At 44.1% G+C, this 15,515-nt stretch overlaps 1 protein-coding gene across 1 annotated transcript in view; it reads right to left on the bottom strand.

Annotated features, from left to right (window-relative positions):
* Positions 1-15,515, bottom strand: part of fbn3 (fibrillin 3) — a 227,294-nt gene that overhangs the window by 55,049 nt on the left and 156,730 nt on the right. The window contains exons 32-42 of the mRNA XM_080212943.1: positions 15,047-15,169; positions 13,103-13,225; positions 10,932-11,057; positions 9,978-10,100; positions 8,229-8,351; positions 5,823-5,984; positions 4,917-4,985; positions 4,709-4,834; positions 3,595-3,720; positions 1,785-1,934; positions 1,048-1,119 (exon numbers count right to left, since the gene is read on the bottom strand). Coding sequence (XP_080069069.1) covers positions 1,048-1,119; positions 1,785-1,934; positions 3,595-3,720; positions 4,709-4,834; positions 4,917-4,985; positions 5,823-5,984; positions 8,229-8,351; positions 9,978-10,100; positions 10,932-11,057; positions 13,103-13,225; positions 15,047-15,169 — 1,323 coding nt within the window. The remainder of the gene's footprint in view (positions 1-1,047; positions 1,120-1,784; positions 1,935-3,594; positions 3,721-4,708; positions 4,835-4,916; positions 4,986-5,822; positions 5,985-8,228; positions 8,352-9,977; positions 10,101-10,931; positions 11,058-13,102; positions 13,226-15,046; positions 15,170-15,515) is intronic.

Below are 15,515 nucleotides of genomic sequence, written 5' to 3'. Positions count from 1 at the left end.
TGATTCATGCTTTAACTTGTTCAAACTGTACCGTGACATTTATATGGGCAGCACAATGACTGGCACTGCTACCTCACAGCACCAGGGACTCAGGTTCAATTCCTGGCTTGGATCACTGTCTGTGCGGAGTCTGCACTGTAACAAGGGTTAAAATCACCTAGCGCTGAGTCAAGCAATGACATAAACAGACAATGGATAGATTTGTGCTATAGTGTGTGCAAGTGATGGTAAATCTCCATTCCTACTTCCATTGGCTTCAAGGTCTACCTCATTGTGTCCACAGATTCCAAACAAATTATTGACGTTAGCTGATAAGAGCCAATGGGGAGGGAAGCTGATGTAATTACTTGGCAGCAAGGTGGCACAGTGGACCCGGGTTTGATTCCCAATTTGGGTCAGTGTCTTCACGTTTTCCCCGTAGCTGCACAGGTTCCCTCTGGGTGCTATGGTTTCCTCCCACAGTCTGAAAGATGTGCTGGTTAGGTGCATTGGCCATGTTAAATTTTCCCTCAGTGTGCCCGAACAGGTGTTGGAGTATGGCGACTAGGGGATTTTCACAGTAACTTCATTGCAGCGTTAGTATAACCATAATGTAACTGTACTTGTGATGTTAATAAATAAATTTAAATATTAGGAATACGGTGCTAGTTAGAATTAATTTTAGTTTGGATTTTCTGGCTACTCAGGCCAGGAACCCAATTGGAGCCGGTGGGGCCTATGAATCCTGAATCCTGCAACCCCAATTTTTGGCCAATGCCCCATTTGAGGCGAGGAGTCTTGATTCCCATGGGCCATCTGCTAAGGCTGGAGAATCCCGCCTGAGAACATATTTGGAAGAATTTTTCCATGTGACAAAGCTCAATTATTGCTGCTGATTTGTTTATCAATGTAATTAATTAAAAGCTATCACATTTGATAGTATGGCCTGAAAACTGTTGCACATCAGGGTGCCAAAAATCAAAGCATCATCATATGGCTGTAGGGCTAAATGACTCTCTATAACAGTTGCCATTTGCAGGAAATATGCAGAAAGCAGTGGACACTCACCAACTGGTTTGCCAGTATGGATGTCAATGATAAACCCAGGAGCCTGATTCCCACACAGGAGCTGATAGTCAGCTAAAAAAGAATGTTCACAATTATATCTCTTACATATCATCACTTGCAGTCAGCATACAGTTATCGTTTAACCTCACAGTGCAATCATCTTAAGGCATTTCTTAATAGTCAGTGCACAACAAACATTTCACCCGTGGTGCCTGGGAAAAGCAGCCAGCATAATCAAGCACCCCACGTGCCTTGGACATTCTCTCTTCCACCTTCATCCATTAGGGAAAAAGAGACAAAAGTCTGAGATCAAGTACCAACTCTCCCAGGAACATTTTCTTCCCTGCTGCCGTCAGACTTTTGAATGGACCTACCCTGCATTAAGTTGATCTTTCTCTACACCCTAGCTATAACTAAAACACTACATTTGCACTCTCTCTTTCCTACCCCACCATGTACTCTACGCTTTGTCTGCAGAGTGTGCAAAAAACAACACTTTTCACTGTATCCCAATACATGTGACAATAACAAATCAAATCAAATCCATTTCACTGGCCAATCACCATCCACCTCACTGACCAATCACTATTGATAGCTTAACGTTAGATTAGCAGGGACATTAATTAGTCTAATTAATTAGAATTTTTTTTGATAAATGATAGATTACAACCGCTCCACATCTTCCTCCCCAGCCTCCCACCTCACCTCCACGGCCCATCCCCTTGTTCCTGACTCACGTGTGGCCGGGGTCGGGCAGGGTTCACATGGCTTGTTCCATCCCTTGCCCACATTGTACGAGCAGCAGCACATCTTCTTGGTCATGTTGAAGGAAAGTTCATTCTCACACGTATCATTGAAGTTTCGATAGCAGACACTCTTCCTCATATCTATCACAATTCAGAACATAAATGCTTTTAAATCCACCTGGTGAATATGAAACTTTCTCTGTTACAGCTAAATCACTGGGTGCAGCTTATCTACACCGACGCTCTTCAGACTAAAAAAACCCTATCTGGTTCCCAGGTATCTGAGCAAATTCGGACAAAGGAAGAGGTAGAAGTGGTGTTCACATAAAATACAAAAGAGGTAGTGCTCATTCCACTATTAAATCTCTCCACCTCTTTCTTCTCCTTTAAGATGCTCCTTAAAACTTACCTCTGTGTTCTAATATCACTTATTGTGGTATGGTGTCAAATTGGGTGGCATGTTGGCACAGTAGTTAGCACTGCTGCATCACCGCACCAGAAACCCAGGTTTGATTCCCGGCTTGGGTCACTGGCTGTGTGGAGTTTGCATGTTCTCCCTGTTTCTGCGTGGGTTTCCTCCAGGTGCTCCAGTTTCCTCCCACAGTCCAAAAGGTATGCCGATCAGGTGTGCTGGCTATGCTAAATTCTCCTTCAGTGTACCTGAACAGGTGCCGGAACGTGGTGACCAGAGGTTTTTCAGAGTAACTTCATTGCAGTGTTAAAGTAAGCCTACTTGTGACACTAATGAATAAACTTTAAAATCTTTAATTTGAGTGTCAATATTCCTGTGAAATTCCATGGGATAGCTTATGACATTAATAATGCAAATTGTTGCTGTTGTCTCCCTGAATTACGTCTCTCCCTTATACTCCTGCCACCTCCCGGGGTCAGGTTCATGTTTTAAAATCACAGACTAGAATCGTAGAATGGTCAGCCATATAGCCCAGGAGGGGCCAGTTGACCCATTATGTTCATACTATCCCTTTACAGGAACAACTCAGCTAGTCAAAAAGCAGGAACAGGCTACCCGGTGGATGGTCAACCTTGGTCATAATGAATGGCAGAGCAGGCTTGAAGGGCTAAATGGCCTACTCCTGCTCCTATTTTCTATGTTTACTCCACTGGACTTTACGCTGCAAATTCCTTCTCTTCAGGAATGGGGTCAGGAATCCTGTAATCAGGACCCTCTCCCCACACTGCCATTTTTAAAGGGCTCCTGAGTCATCCAGACTCGGTGAAAATCCAGGCCTGAGTGTAATTGTGGGATGGATTTATCCAGTTGTAGAGAAGTGGTCAGCTTGTGTTTACGATCTGGAGCTGCTCCCATGGGTCTGAGTTTATTACACTGTAGAAGCAGCTGTGAATAGCCTCTGCTAAAGAGCTCTGACAGACTATGGAGATATTGATTATACCGCATAGTAGTAGTATTTGAAGAAATATCTTGCATGGTGTAAATTCTGGGTCATGTTCTTCGCTCCATTACTGATGAAAAGCAGGATAAAGGGCTATGGGCAGCGGGCAGGAAAGTAGAGTTGAGACAAAGATAAGATCAGCCATGATCATGTTAAATAGCAGAGCGGGCTCAAAGGGCTGAACTGCCTACTCCTGCTCCTAACTCCTTATGTTGCTGTTGTTTGGTACTATATTGGTATTAAATCTTGAATACACCATATCCCTGTGCATGAAGCTGACCCACACTCTCCTATAGCTTCAATCCTGCTGAGCTATTGTGAGTCGTTCATGTAGATCAACATTCCCTCTTGTGTATATCTGAGCCCTCGATATAAAGCAAGTCTCTTACCCATACAATTGTTTCCTCCATTGACCTGCATGTACTCCGGAGGGCAGACACAGGTATAGTTGCCCAGGGTGTTGTAGCATGTTCCGGGCCCACAGATTCCGATGTGAGTGGTGCATTCATCAATATCTGAATAAAGACATCCCGTTCAAATTAATTAAATACCATGAACGAAGGACAAGCAGAAAGGAGAGATGAAGGAGATGCAGTGGATGTGGTGTGTATGGAGTTTCATCAGTTAATATGGTAAAATGTGCCAATTGGCCAAATGGATAGAGAAACATTTGAATGTAGACAGTAATAGGTTTGGAGTAAAAGCATGCTGCTTGAAATGGATGTGAGCCGGAATTTACTGAGCTTTCACACCAACAGAATTCTCTGGGCACATTGCAGTGAATGGAGATTTGGCTGAGTGCCAAATTCTGTCCTTGCTTGCAGTGGCAGTGAGGTGTGAACAGCCAGGAACTTGGCGTTCCATCAACTGCTTTTGTCTACGTGATATAGAATTGATTTGCACTTAGGAATTGAAGGACCACTGTTCAAATGTATTGAAAACAACAACTTGTGGGAAAATATGAGGGTGATTGTGAAAGATTGCAACAGGACATACGCAGGTTGATATGATGGGATGGCATTTACAGTTCAATGAAGAAAAATGAAATGTTATACGTTTCTGAAATGATGCTGGTGGTCAGTTAGGTAGATAGGGAATGGGGAGAGGGAGAGTGAAACGCAGAGGCTAAGACTTGCAGTTGGAGACATCAAAAGAGTTTGGAGTTATATTGCAAAGTAGGGAAAGCAGAATGAGTGAGATTAAAGGGGGAGATTGGGGAAACAGGAAGAGTGAGATTGGAGTTACAGTAGGATATAAGATCAATAGAATTGAAGAGTTCACATTTTTTACTTTTAGTTAAATTATATATTTAGCTCCATAAACTAACAACAAATCGGACCAGTCAGTCCAGGAAGATAGATGGTTAATTGGATCTCATGGTAGTCGAAAGTTAAAACAATGGATAGATGGAAGGGAAAGGTGCCTAGATTTCCACAATAACTACAACCCTGTTCCTGTACCAAAAGCCTGAAGTTGCTGCCATGGTTCAGAATCCATTCTCACCTTCACAGATACGGGTATCCTCATTCAGGTAGTACCCAGCCGGGCACTCACACTGGAAGCTGCCAAACGTGTTAACACAGTTTCCACCCTGACAAAGGCCTGGTAACTCCTGACATTCATCAATATCTGCAGAAGACAATTAGCAGTCACATTGCAGTCTATAGCAAGCTGTCTTTATAATGGGACTTCAGTGAGATGGCTGACTTACCCTCCAGGATGACTGTGATAGGGTTTGGTCTGAAACCTTCTCCTCCTGGACACAGAGTCTTGTATTCAGCTGCAACAGAATTTATGGTGTAAAAATTAGTACTTAACGTCTCAACATCAGTTAACTCAAAATTTATCAACCAATAGATGATTTTTCCTCATTCCAAATTCTATCACACTTGATTTGTATTTCTCATCATTACCTTATTTCCAGCCTTCCAACTCTCTCCCACCTCTTTGCACCAAGGTTTCTCACTGTTGTCAACCTTTCTTATTTCTCGCTATTGTATTGGTTTCTATAGTCTTTGCTCAGCTAGAACAACTTTCATTTCTGGAAACTTAAGCTTGTATTTCAGTAAATGCAAATTCAACTCATGCAGGACACCCATATCATAATCTGTCCTTTATCTCAAACTATTTTCTGCTGTTCTAGGGCCAGCCCAAATGCAATCATTAAAGGAGACTGTGATTCAAAAGGATCGCTAGCTGTTAAGAAGGTGATGACTCCTGCTTTGCGCTGGTGACGGTGCAGAACATGGAACCAAACACTAGGGAAGCCGAGTAGGATCAGCTATAGCGGGTCCTATGTGAACAATACACAAGATGGAGCAGAGACTGAAGGATCTGGGTGGGTGCCTACTTGATATTGCTACACTTGACACTGCAAAATTTCAATATCCTGTGATAGGCAGAAATATTTACCTTCTATGGCACATGACAGAGATGTAATCCCAAAAAAATCCAAAGTGTTTTCGGAACCAGTCTGCAGAGGGAGACTTCATGAACTTTTAGATCTCCCCTTTCATCATTTCCATTTGAATCTCCCTCCCATCTTCACAATCACCCCTGATCTAATTGCCCAATAATGGTATGGTCAAAGTACCTGGGATACATTGGTTACACTTACTTGAGTTGACCAGAGGGCAGAATTCACAAGGATTTCCCCAAGCCCTTCCCAGGGAGCAACAGCACGAGGCTCGAGTGACACCAACGCCAATCTCTGCACTGCAGGAGATGCCACCATCTCCCCTCGGCAAGGTCTCCAGGAAGCAGTTACCAACACGCGTGTCTGTAATAGAGCCAAACATGAACGGTAAACTTATACAGTGACCATGCCTGCGTAAGGGGGAGAGTGGGGGTGGGGGGTGGGGAGATGGGTAGCAGAGATTCATCAAGGAGAACATATCAGAATGCAGTCTTAAAGGTCGGGATTTTCCAATGTGGTTTTTATAACAGATTGTGAGCCATGCTATGTGTATGATGTTTCACAATGCTGTCATTTTGTGTGTGACTTGTTTGAGGAATGGGTGCTCATTGAAACAACAGAAATTGCTGGAAATATTCAATAAGTCCGGCAGCGTCCGTGGAGAAGGAAACAAGGATTTACGTTTCGGGTCACTGACTTATCATCAGGACCAGGAAAGGTTCGAAATATAATTGGTTTCAAGCAAGTGACACGTAGGGTGGAAAAAGAACAAAAGGAGAAGGTCTGTGATCAGCTGGAGGGCAGAGAGATTCGATGACGAGAGGTTTCCTGGTGCAACACCAAAGAGATTTGGAATAGAAAGAGTATAGAAACATAAAGTGCCATCCAGCCTACCACGGGAATCATAGCGGGCGGTCGTGAACCATGCAAATGTCGATTGACCTCAGGCAGAATTTCCCATACCATAGCACAGCATACATACAGTGCAGGAGGCCATTCGGTCCATCGAGGCTGCACCAGCAACAATCCCAACCAGGCCCACATGTATTTACCCTGCTAATCCCACAGACATTAAGGGTCAATTTAGAATGGCCAATCAACCTAGCTCGTACATCTTTGGACTGTGGGAGGAAACTGGAGTATCCGAAGGAAATCCACGCAGATATGGGGAGAACGTGCTAACTTCACACAGACAGTGATCCAAGACCAGAGTTGAACTCGGATCCCTGGCGCTGTGAGGCCGTATTTCCAGTCTTGGGGCAAGCACAGCTGGAAAACCCTGCCCACGATGTGTCTTGAGGAGGTGTGAATGGTAAAGTCCTGAATAGTTGCCTTTGGACAGCAAACAGAGGGAAATAAGAGAGAAGGAAGAACAAATAGAACACACAGTGAGAAAAAGGAAACAAAATAGAGGAGAGATTATGATTTAAAATTGTTTAGCTCAGTGTTGAGTCCATAAGTCTGTAAAGAGCCCAGTTTAAAGGTAAAGTGCTGTTCCTCGAGTTTCACTGGAACAGTGCAGAAGTCAAGGACAGAAAGGTCAGGGTGGGAGTAAAGGGTGGGAGAAATAAAATGACTGGAGACTGGAAACACAGGGTTACGTTAATGGACCGAATGGAGCCTTTTTGCAAAGTGGTCATCCGGCCTACATTTGGTCTCTGCAGTTTAGAGGAGCACAGATTGTGAGCAGCAAATAAATGAAACAGAAAGAAGCATCGGTAGATAGCTGTTTCATTTCCGATATTAGACCTTGGATTGCATGTGGATATACTTGCACGTGTGCATATGTGTGCATGTGCATGTATGAGCATGCATGTGTATGCATGTGTGAAAATCAATTGAAGATTTGCGTGGTGCTGATGTTTTTGAAGTTGAAACAATTATCACCCTTATGTATAGCACAAAGAGCCAAGGACAGGTGAGGTCCCTGAACGGACAACAATACTTTAACTTACTAGTAGATATTTTCTTTACATTAAATATACTCCTACAATAAAGAGTAATGATGGGTTATTAGAGTAGGCAAGATACAGATTACTATCAGACCAGCCATGACTTTACTAAATAGCAGAGCAGGCTGGAGGGGCCAAATGGCTCCTTGTTCGCATGTTCATACTGGGAATAATGCCCTGTCAATGGTGCAGGGATAAGTTTATCCTTTAATTGATGAGGAAAGTTGCAGCAGTGAGATAGAATTCACGCACATATATCCACACATCAAGAAACTGATCCATCCCATGTTCAAGGCACCATGTATCAGAGCACAGCTCTGGTGTGAGAGTGTGGATAATTATTTCAGTGGATGAGAGGCAGCCAGAAGTGAATACCAGAGATGTGAGCATAGTGAATATACTGAACATTTACTTATGAACTTTCGCTGGGAAGACTAAATAGCAGAATGGCTATATTCCCTGATTGTTGAAGGCACAAATGGGCTCTGAGAGGAGATGGGTGGGTAGACCATGCTAGGAAAGACTGAAAATGATAGAGGAGGGAGCTACGAGGGTGGAGGTGGGGAACAGTTAATCGTCCTTGGTGCCACCTTATCATAGAGATGGAACATTCGATTGTATCTCCTCCAATTTCTGGTTTGGAGATCAGACTTACCCACACAGCCAACACCAGTGGGATTCAGCTCGAAATCTGTCGGGCAGTTACACAGGTAGCTCCCAGGAGTGTTCACACACAGGCCATTGATGCAGTTCACAGGGTCAGCGCATTCATTGATATCTGTCAACATAAACCCAGTCCATCGTTAAACTAATCCATCAAATAACTGATTAACTATCAATCATTAATCCATCACCAATCAGGTTCTGAAACTCATTCTTTTCATTCTTAGTAATATACACTTCATTGTAGTGATTATTTATTACCCAATCAGTACATCATCGTATCAGAGTAAGGTACAGCCATTCAGCCATTGTGGAGGCGTCATGCAGTTTGCAAATTTGTCTTTATTTCTCTTTCACATGTCCAATATAGCTGATGGATATTGGAAAACATTTAGATCCAATTGACCCAATGATGTTTTTATTAATCTTCTCTCCTCTGTCCCTGGTTGCCAACTGCAGCTGACTGAGTGAGTGGGCGGATGTATCAGCTGCTCTAGGCTGTACTATGTCACTTCAACCTGACCATCAGGTACATGTGAAAGTACTCCAGGGCTGATTGTCCCTCAGGCCTCCTTTAACCGTCTACCCACTCTGCCGTTTCCACAATGTTGGCATTTAAACACACAGTGCCAGTGCATCGACTAAATCATCAGGATTTTTAAACTTGCACAGATTGATAAAAACTTGCATTTAAGTAGCACTTTCCATGATCTTGAAACATTCCATTTTGCTTCACTGCCAATGAAATTCTCTTGAAATATTGTCATCGTTATTTTGTAGGAAACAATTGGCCCACAGCAAGGAGTAACAAACAATGAACATGATCAATGACTAGAACGTCTGTTTGCTGTTGTGTTGACTGAGAGATACATTTTGGACAGAACACGAGGGAGAACTCCTCTGCCCTTCGCCAAAGCATTGCATGGATTTAGTACGATCACTGAGAGGGATAAATGGTTTGACATCATATCTGAAAGACGGCACCTTTAATAATGCAGCACTGCCTCAGTACTGCACAGGAATGCCAGCCTAGTATTTTTGGTTATTCTCTGGAGTGGAATGTGAACCAACCAGTGTTTGACTTAGAGGCAGGAGTGCCATACTGAGTTACGACTGACACATTCATAGAGAACACCAAGCAGCTGGGGTTGAGTTATGAGGCTGTAATATTGCCACACGCAAGCCATCAGGGTGAAATCTGTTCTCGTAATTACAGTCCCAGAGTCTGAGCTTTGATCCCTGGTGCCTAGTCTTTTCCTGCTTATGGGGGGATCCAGTGTTACAAAATAGCTGCATTAACTGTGTGTCTGAATCAGTGTCTGACTGAACTATTTGTTTTCTGTAACTCACTGTTTCCTGACGTTTTATTTCACTGAAAAGCTTTGAGGCAGCACATTCATGGTGAGTTATCCGACCCACGGAGGGGCTGCGAGGTTGGATCTTTTGTAAGAAAACTCATAAAATAGATCAAAGCCGTGAATTATTGAAGGTCAGGGCTTGTGAGGTATTCTCTCTACTCTAATATAAGACTTAGCTATCTTACAAAGATAAAGATTTTATTGTTTAATTCTAATTGTTTATAAATCACAAAATGAATCCTATCATAATGCCTAATCATCAGTTTTATGTGGCATGATTAGTTAAAGTCGGGTTGATTAATTAGACTAAATGTGGCACGATTCCATTAAAGAGCAATCTATAAATGAGACTGAGTGCAGGAATCTTCCAGTTTTGAACCCACCTGTGCAATTGCCTCCACTTCTATCCAGCTCGTAGCCGTCATCACAAACACAGCGGAACATTCCGGGTAGGTTCTGGCACGTGCCAAAAACGCAAATGTTCTGGAAGGAGCACTCATCGATATCTGAACGCAAAATCGCAAAGGGATATTGAAAGTCAGATCAGACACATCCACTACACACTGTGTCACATCAGAGATAAAGTCACAGCAGTTAGAGAGTCATCGAGATATACAGCACAGAAACAGGCTCTTCGGCCCAATCTGTCCATGCCAACCAGATTTTCTAAACTGAACGAGTCCCATTTGCCTGCGTTTGGCCCAAATCCCTCTAAATCTTTCCTGTCCGTGTAGCTGTCCAAATGTCATTTAAATGTTGTACTTGTACCCCTCCACCACCTCCTCTGGCACCATACACGCACTACCTTCTGTGTGAAAAAGTTGCCCCTCAGATCCCTTTTAAATCTTTCCCCTCTCACCTTACACCTAGGCCCTCTAGTTTTGGACTCCCGTTTTAGACACACAGGACCCTGAACACACCTGGCTTCATTTAGCAACAGATGTGCTCAGAAAACCATCGCCAACAAATTCTTGGACTGATTGCTGTGACGCGGCATCATTCGGTATCCCCAGATGAAAGGCTAAAATTATTAACAAGAGAAACAGAAACTCTTGCAAACACCTTGGCAGTCATCAGCGTCCTCCGTTTCTATTTCAAGTGGGTACCTTTCAGTCTGTCAAGTATCTGTCAAGTTCAATCATCAGGTCTGTACAATCAATGAACCAACAAAGAGAAGGCCAAAGCCAGCCCACTGAAGTTATTGCCAGGATGTGGTGAGTCTGCCTCTGACCATCTGCATTACTGAACGTTATTAATGTTGTGAGAAAAATGACTGAACATTCACTGGAATGTGGAAGCTTTGCAGCTTCCTACAGAAGCCTTTCTTATGACCTTACCTTGGCACGCTTTGCTATCCTCAGTTGGTGTGAATCCCATTTCGCATTCACAGCGGTATCCCCCAGGAGCATTCAGACACTGCCCATTCTCACACAGGTTCACATTTTCTGCACATTCGTCAACATCTGCACAGAGAAACAGGTCAGTTGGTCAGTAGCACAGTGTGACAATCCCTATTCAAGCAGGTTCCTGCTCCAGAATACTTAGCTAATTAGAGGGTGTCATTGTGTACAGGGAAACCTTCAGATAGACATGGGTTATACTACCCAGTGGACTACAGAAAATCTTCCCTCATCCTCCCAGCTGTAACTTGGCTGTAATTTTCCATTCTAACCCTTGCTTGAGGAGTAATACTTGGCCAACTTATGACATGGAAGTAATGCTGATCAATTTATTGATTTATATTACAGGAGATCCCACTATTGGGGGCAGGATTCTCTCCATTTACATTGACTCATCTTTGTGGACCTGGATCCACAGCTTCAATGAAATACAAACCCGTGAAATTCTATGAAAGATGTGGGCCAAAACTTTCCATCCTCATTCAGGTCTGGGATTCTCTGCTGCTGCTGAAAGTGAATGGCATTTTGGCCGGAACCCCAAATCTTCTGTTTTGACTTGCAATGGGTCCCTTCATGGACAAGACAGGAGAATCCCACCTGGGATGTCTCTTTTCTAACTGGACGAGAGAGCTGGGAAATTGCCATGCGGAGAGGCAGTAGAGAACTATTAGGACATTCCTGCCTATAGGTTATGGGTTTCCTCTTGGCAATCTGCTGAAAAACAGATTCTTTCAGGATGCTATTGTCTGCTATTAGGACCACACTGATGGTTACCAGATGTATGGTTATGGGAAATGAGCGCATCTCCTTGTTAGAAGCAGCGACGTAATCTAAGCAGGACAGCCCTAACATCGACAAGATTTGCTAAACACCGTATGTGAAGCAGTGCATTTCTTGGCAATACCTGTTATGGTATTTACTGCTTTTGGTTTGAGTTGAATACAACAGGCAGAATGTTTCTGTCCCATTCACCACGGAAATTGCAGCAGGCGGGGCCAGGCCATGCAAAGGTCCATTGACTTCTGGTGTCTATGGGTGGGATTTTACAGCCTCGCTTAAGCGAGACCGGAAATTCCCACATGAGGTCAATGGACAATTCCATTGTCTGCCCCTTGCTTGCTCTGATTCCGTGGCGGACGAGATGGTACAGTTCCGGCGTTTATCCCCTAGACTGACTTTCGGAAGGCAAGACTTTGCAGGATCAGACACTTTGGCCAGGATTTTACCGCCCTGCCAGTCCCAGAATTGGAGCGGGCGAGGCTCGCAAAACAACATTCTCCATTGGCCGTGGGCGAGATCTTACGACCTTTGGGTCAGTGGGCGGGGCGATAATGTTCCGACATTCATTTCAATTCTCTGCTCCATGGGTTAGCAATCTACATATTTGCAAACTGAATTGGAGAATGGCAAGCCACTCCTGCAGGTGCTGGAATCTCAAACAAGAACAGAAAATGCTGGAAAATCACAGTGGGTCTGCTCCGATGAAGTGTCATCCAGACTCAAAACATTCGCTTCAATCTCTCTCCACAGATCTGTCAGACTTGAGGATATTTTCCAGCATTTTCTGTTCTCCTTTCCAATGCTGTTTGCAAAAAGTCAGTCAAACAAACTCAATTGATCTGCTTGCAGGTTTTGTTATTTCGATTGATAAACAATTGCTTGTTTCTGCAAATGACTCTACTTGAATCACCCTGGTTGCTGAGTTGAGAATCGCCCCATTGTCGGCTGGGCGTAAACATTTGGATAAGCCTGAATCACAGACTCACATCTTTGATACCAGGTCTGAGCCTGCCCAGAGATGGCAGCATCTGTGCTTGGAGAGAGGCGGGGAGGGAGGGGGGGAGAATTCCTTTTGATATGGATCCTGCAGCTGTTGGTGACAGCAGTACTTAGTGTGAATTGTTGGACATTAAAGGGTCCCACAGCCCTGAAGACAACATCAGAGACAAGAGAAAAGGTAGGCCCAAAGTCGCATAAACTATTCCTAACGTTAACAACTAATCATCAAACAGTCCCACGCTTCCCGAGCCTGGAATAGCACAATGTCTCGGAGCAGCTGCAGCTGTTCATTCTGTCTCGTTCTTATTTCCCCAGCTGGGAGCCATTACCTGAGCAGCTGAAGCCATCGCCACTGAAACCATCTTTACAGGTGCAGCGATAGGAGCCTGGCGTATTCATGCAGTTGGCACTGGGATTGCACTGGTGCTCCTCGGTGGCACACTCATCCAGATCTGCAATGGAAAAATCAAAGGAAGTCAAATCCCAACAACACACAAATCCCTCATTCCATAAAGTTCATCCAGCAACAAACTCACGTCGAGATGAAACCTTCTTCATAGAATCATACATACAATCCCTACACTGCAGAAGGAGGCCATTCAGCCCATTGAGTTTGCACCGACCACAATCCAACCCAGCCCCTGTTCCAGTAGCCTCACGTATTTAACCTGATATTTCCCCTGACACTAAGGGCAATTTAGCATGGCCAATCAACATAACCCGTATTCTTTGGACCGTGGGGGGAAACTCACGCAGACATGGGGAGAATGTGCAAACTCCACACAGACAGTGTTCTTGTTCCTCAGCACTTCAGGGCTGGTGCTTTAATCTTAAATGAGTGCCTCGGTTACAATGTAACCAAGAGCTGAATATGCTCATGATCCCACAATTCTATTTTCCAATCTTCTCAGATTTTAATTTTATATGTTTATATGAATAAATAAAATGTTAAAATATAAGTTTATTTATTAGCATCACAAGTAGGCTTACATTAACCCTGCAATGAAATTACTATGAAAATCCCCTAGTCACCACACTCCGGCGCCTGTTCAAGTATACTGAGGGAGAGTTTAGCACGGTCAATGCACCTAACCAGCATGTCTTTCGGACTGTGGAAGAAAACAGGAGCGCTCGGTGAAAACCCACACAGACGTGGGAAGAACATGCAGACTCCGCACAGACAGTTACCCAAGACAGGAATTGAATTCGGGTCCCTGGCACTGAGAGGCAGCAACGCTAATCACTTTACCATCGTGCTGCCCATACAACTGTAACTATTTATAAATGTGAATATTGTCACCCTGGCTGATCCTCCCTCTTTTCAGCTCTGGGTGCTGAGACCAATGGCTGCATCCTGACTGCTGTGACAGGCTGTGACTGGGCAATGGCACAGTCTGAGGATGGCAGCTGGGAGCTTTGTGGCCCAGTGCCACACCGGAGAAATGGGGAGAGGGGGCAACTTCATGAATGGGCAGCACCAAATCTCCACGGAGACTGTGGGGAGCGAGGGGGAAAGGAGAGCCAGCCCTTGTTACAAACACAGGGGGTCCACACAGATGTTTTGTGAAATGACTTACGTGGTCATACTCTATGTTAACAAATCTTAAAACGGGCTCATCAAACTCTCCATTAAACACCAGCCCTTCGATCATAAAATCACATCTAATGCACAATTAACTCAGGGAGCAGACTGTGATGATGATTAAGCTGGTGTGGCTTTAAATGTTAAACTCCCTAAATTCACCTCTTTGTGAAGGTGAAAGCAACATCCCTTTCACCCCCCCAATCATTCATTCCCTCTGCCACCAGCGCCACACGGTGGCAGTGTGTGCTATCTGTATGAGGCACAGGAGCAACCCGCCAATAATTCTTCAACAGCATCTCCCAAACCCATTACCTGTACCAGCTAGCAGGGCAAGGGCAGCAGGTACCTGCGAGTGCCCCTGACTTGAACAACATTGCTTGAAGAGAGTGTGTAGTCAGAGGGCTGAATTTTCCAGTCCTGCTGACGGTGACCTCCCTGTGGTGGGTACCCCGGTTGCACAGCTGAACAACAGCACCTTATCATTGATATTGGCAGGACTGGGAGATCCTACTGCTGGCCAATGGCAAGCTGCCTCTGCTGCCGGAAGAGATGCTGTGCTGGGGGAGGGTGGATCGGAGAGAGGAATCCCACCCACAGCCTCTCTGATTTCATTTATTCCTTATCATTGAAATTTAATTTGCTAACCCCAATTCGACTGAACAAAACCCAAAAGCTTTGGCATGCTTACCGATACACTCAAGGCCATCTCCAATCCATCCATCACGACATTTGCACTTGAAGCTCCCTGGCACGTTCACACAAGAGGCATGCATGTCACAGTTGTGAGCTCCAATTTCACACTCATCAATATCTGGAGAAGTATAAAGTTGAATACAAAGTTTCAATGGGGAGCACAGCGACAGAACACACAGCTTATAGAGTCACCAACAAAAAACAAATTTATTCAGACAATGAAGATTAAGGAGTCATTTTATGTGCAGATTAATTTGCTTCAATTACAAAATGTTCTAGAATGTGTTATTGTTCTTAGATGTTCTGGGACAGATTAGACAATGTTTAAAAAATTCTGAGTAAAATTCCGTCTCATTACTTTTTCAATATTAAGCTCTGATCTTATCTTCCTTGGTGAGGCCATACCTAGAATATTGTGCGCAGCTTTGGTCTCCTTTTATGGGGAAGGATATTCTTGCTCTCGA

This window comes from Carcharhinus amblyrhynchos, chromosome 26 (assembly GCF_965287045.1).
Source record: "Carcharhinus amblyrhynchos chromosome 26, sCarAmb.v2.hapA, whole genome shotgun sequence".
NCBI classification, from domain to species: Eukaryota; Metazoa; Chordata; class Chondrichthyes; order Carcharhiniformes; family Carcharhinidae; genus Carcharhinus; species Carcharhinus amblyrhynchos.
The sequence above is the reverse complement of the archived record's forward strand: the minus strand, read 5'-3'. Positions and strand labels throughout refer to the sequence as shown.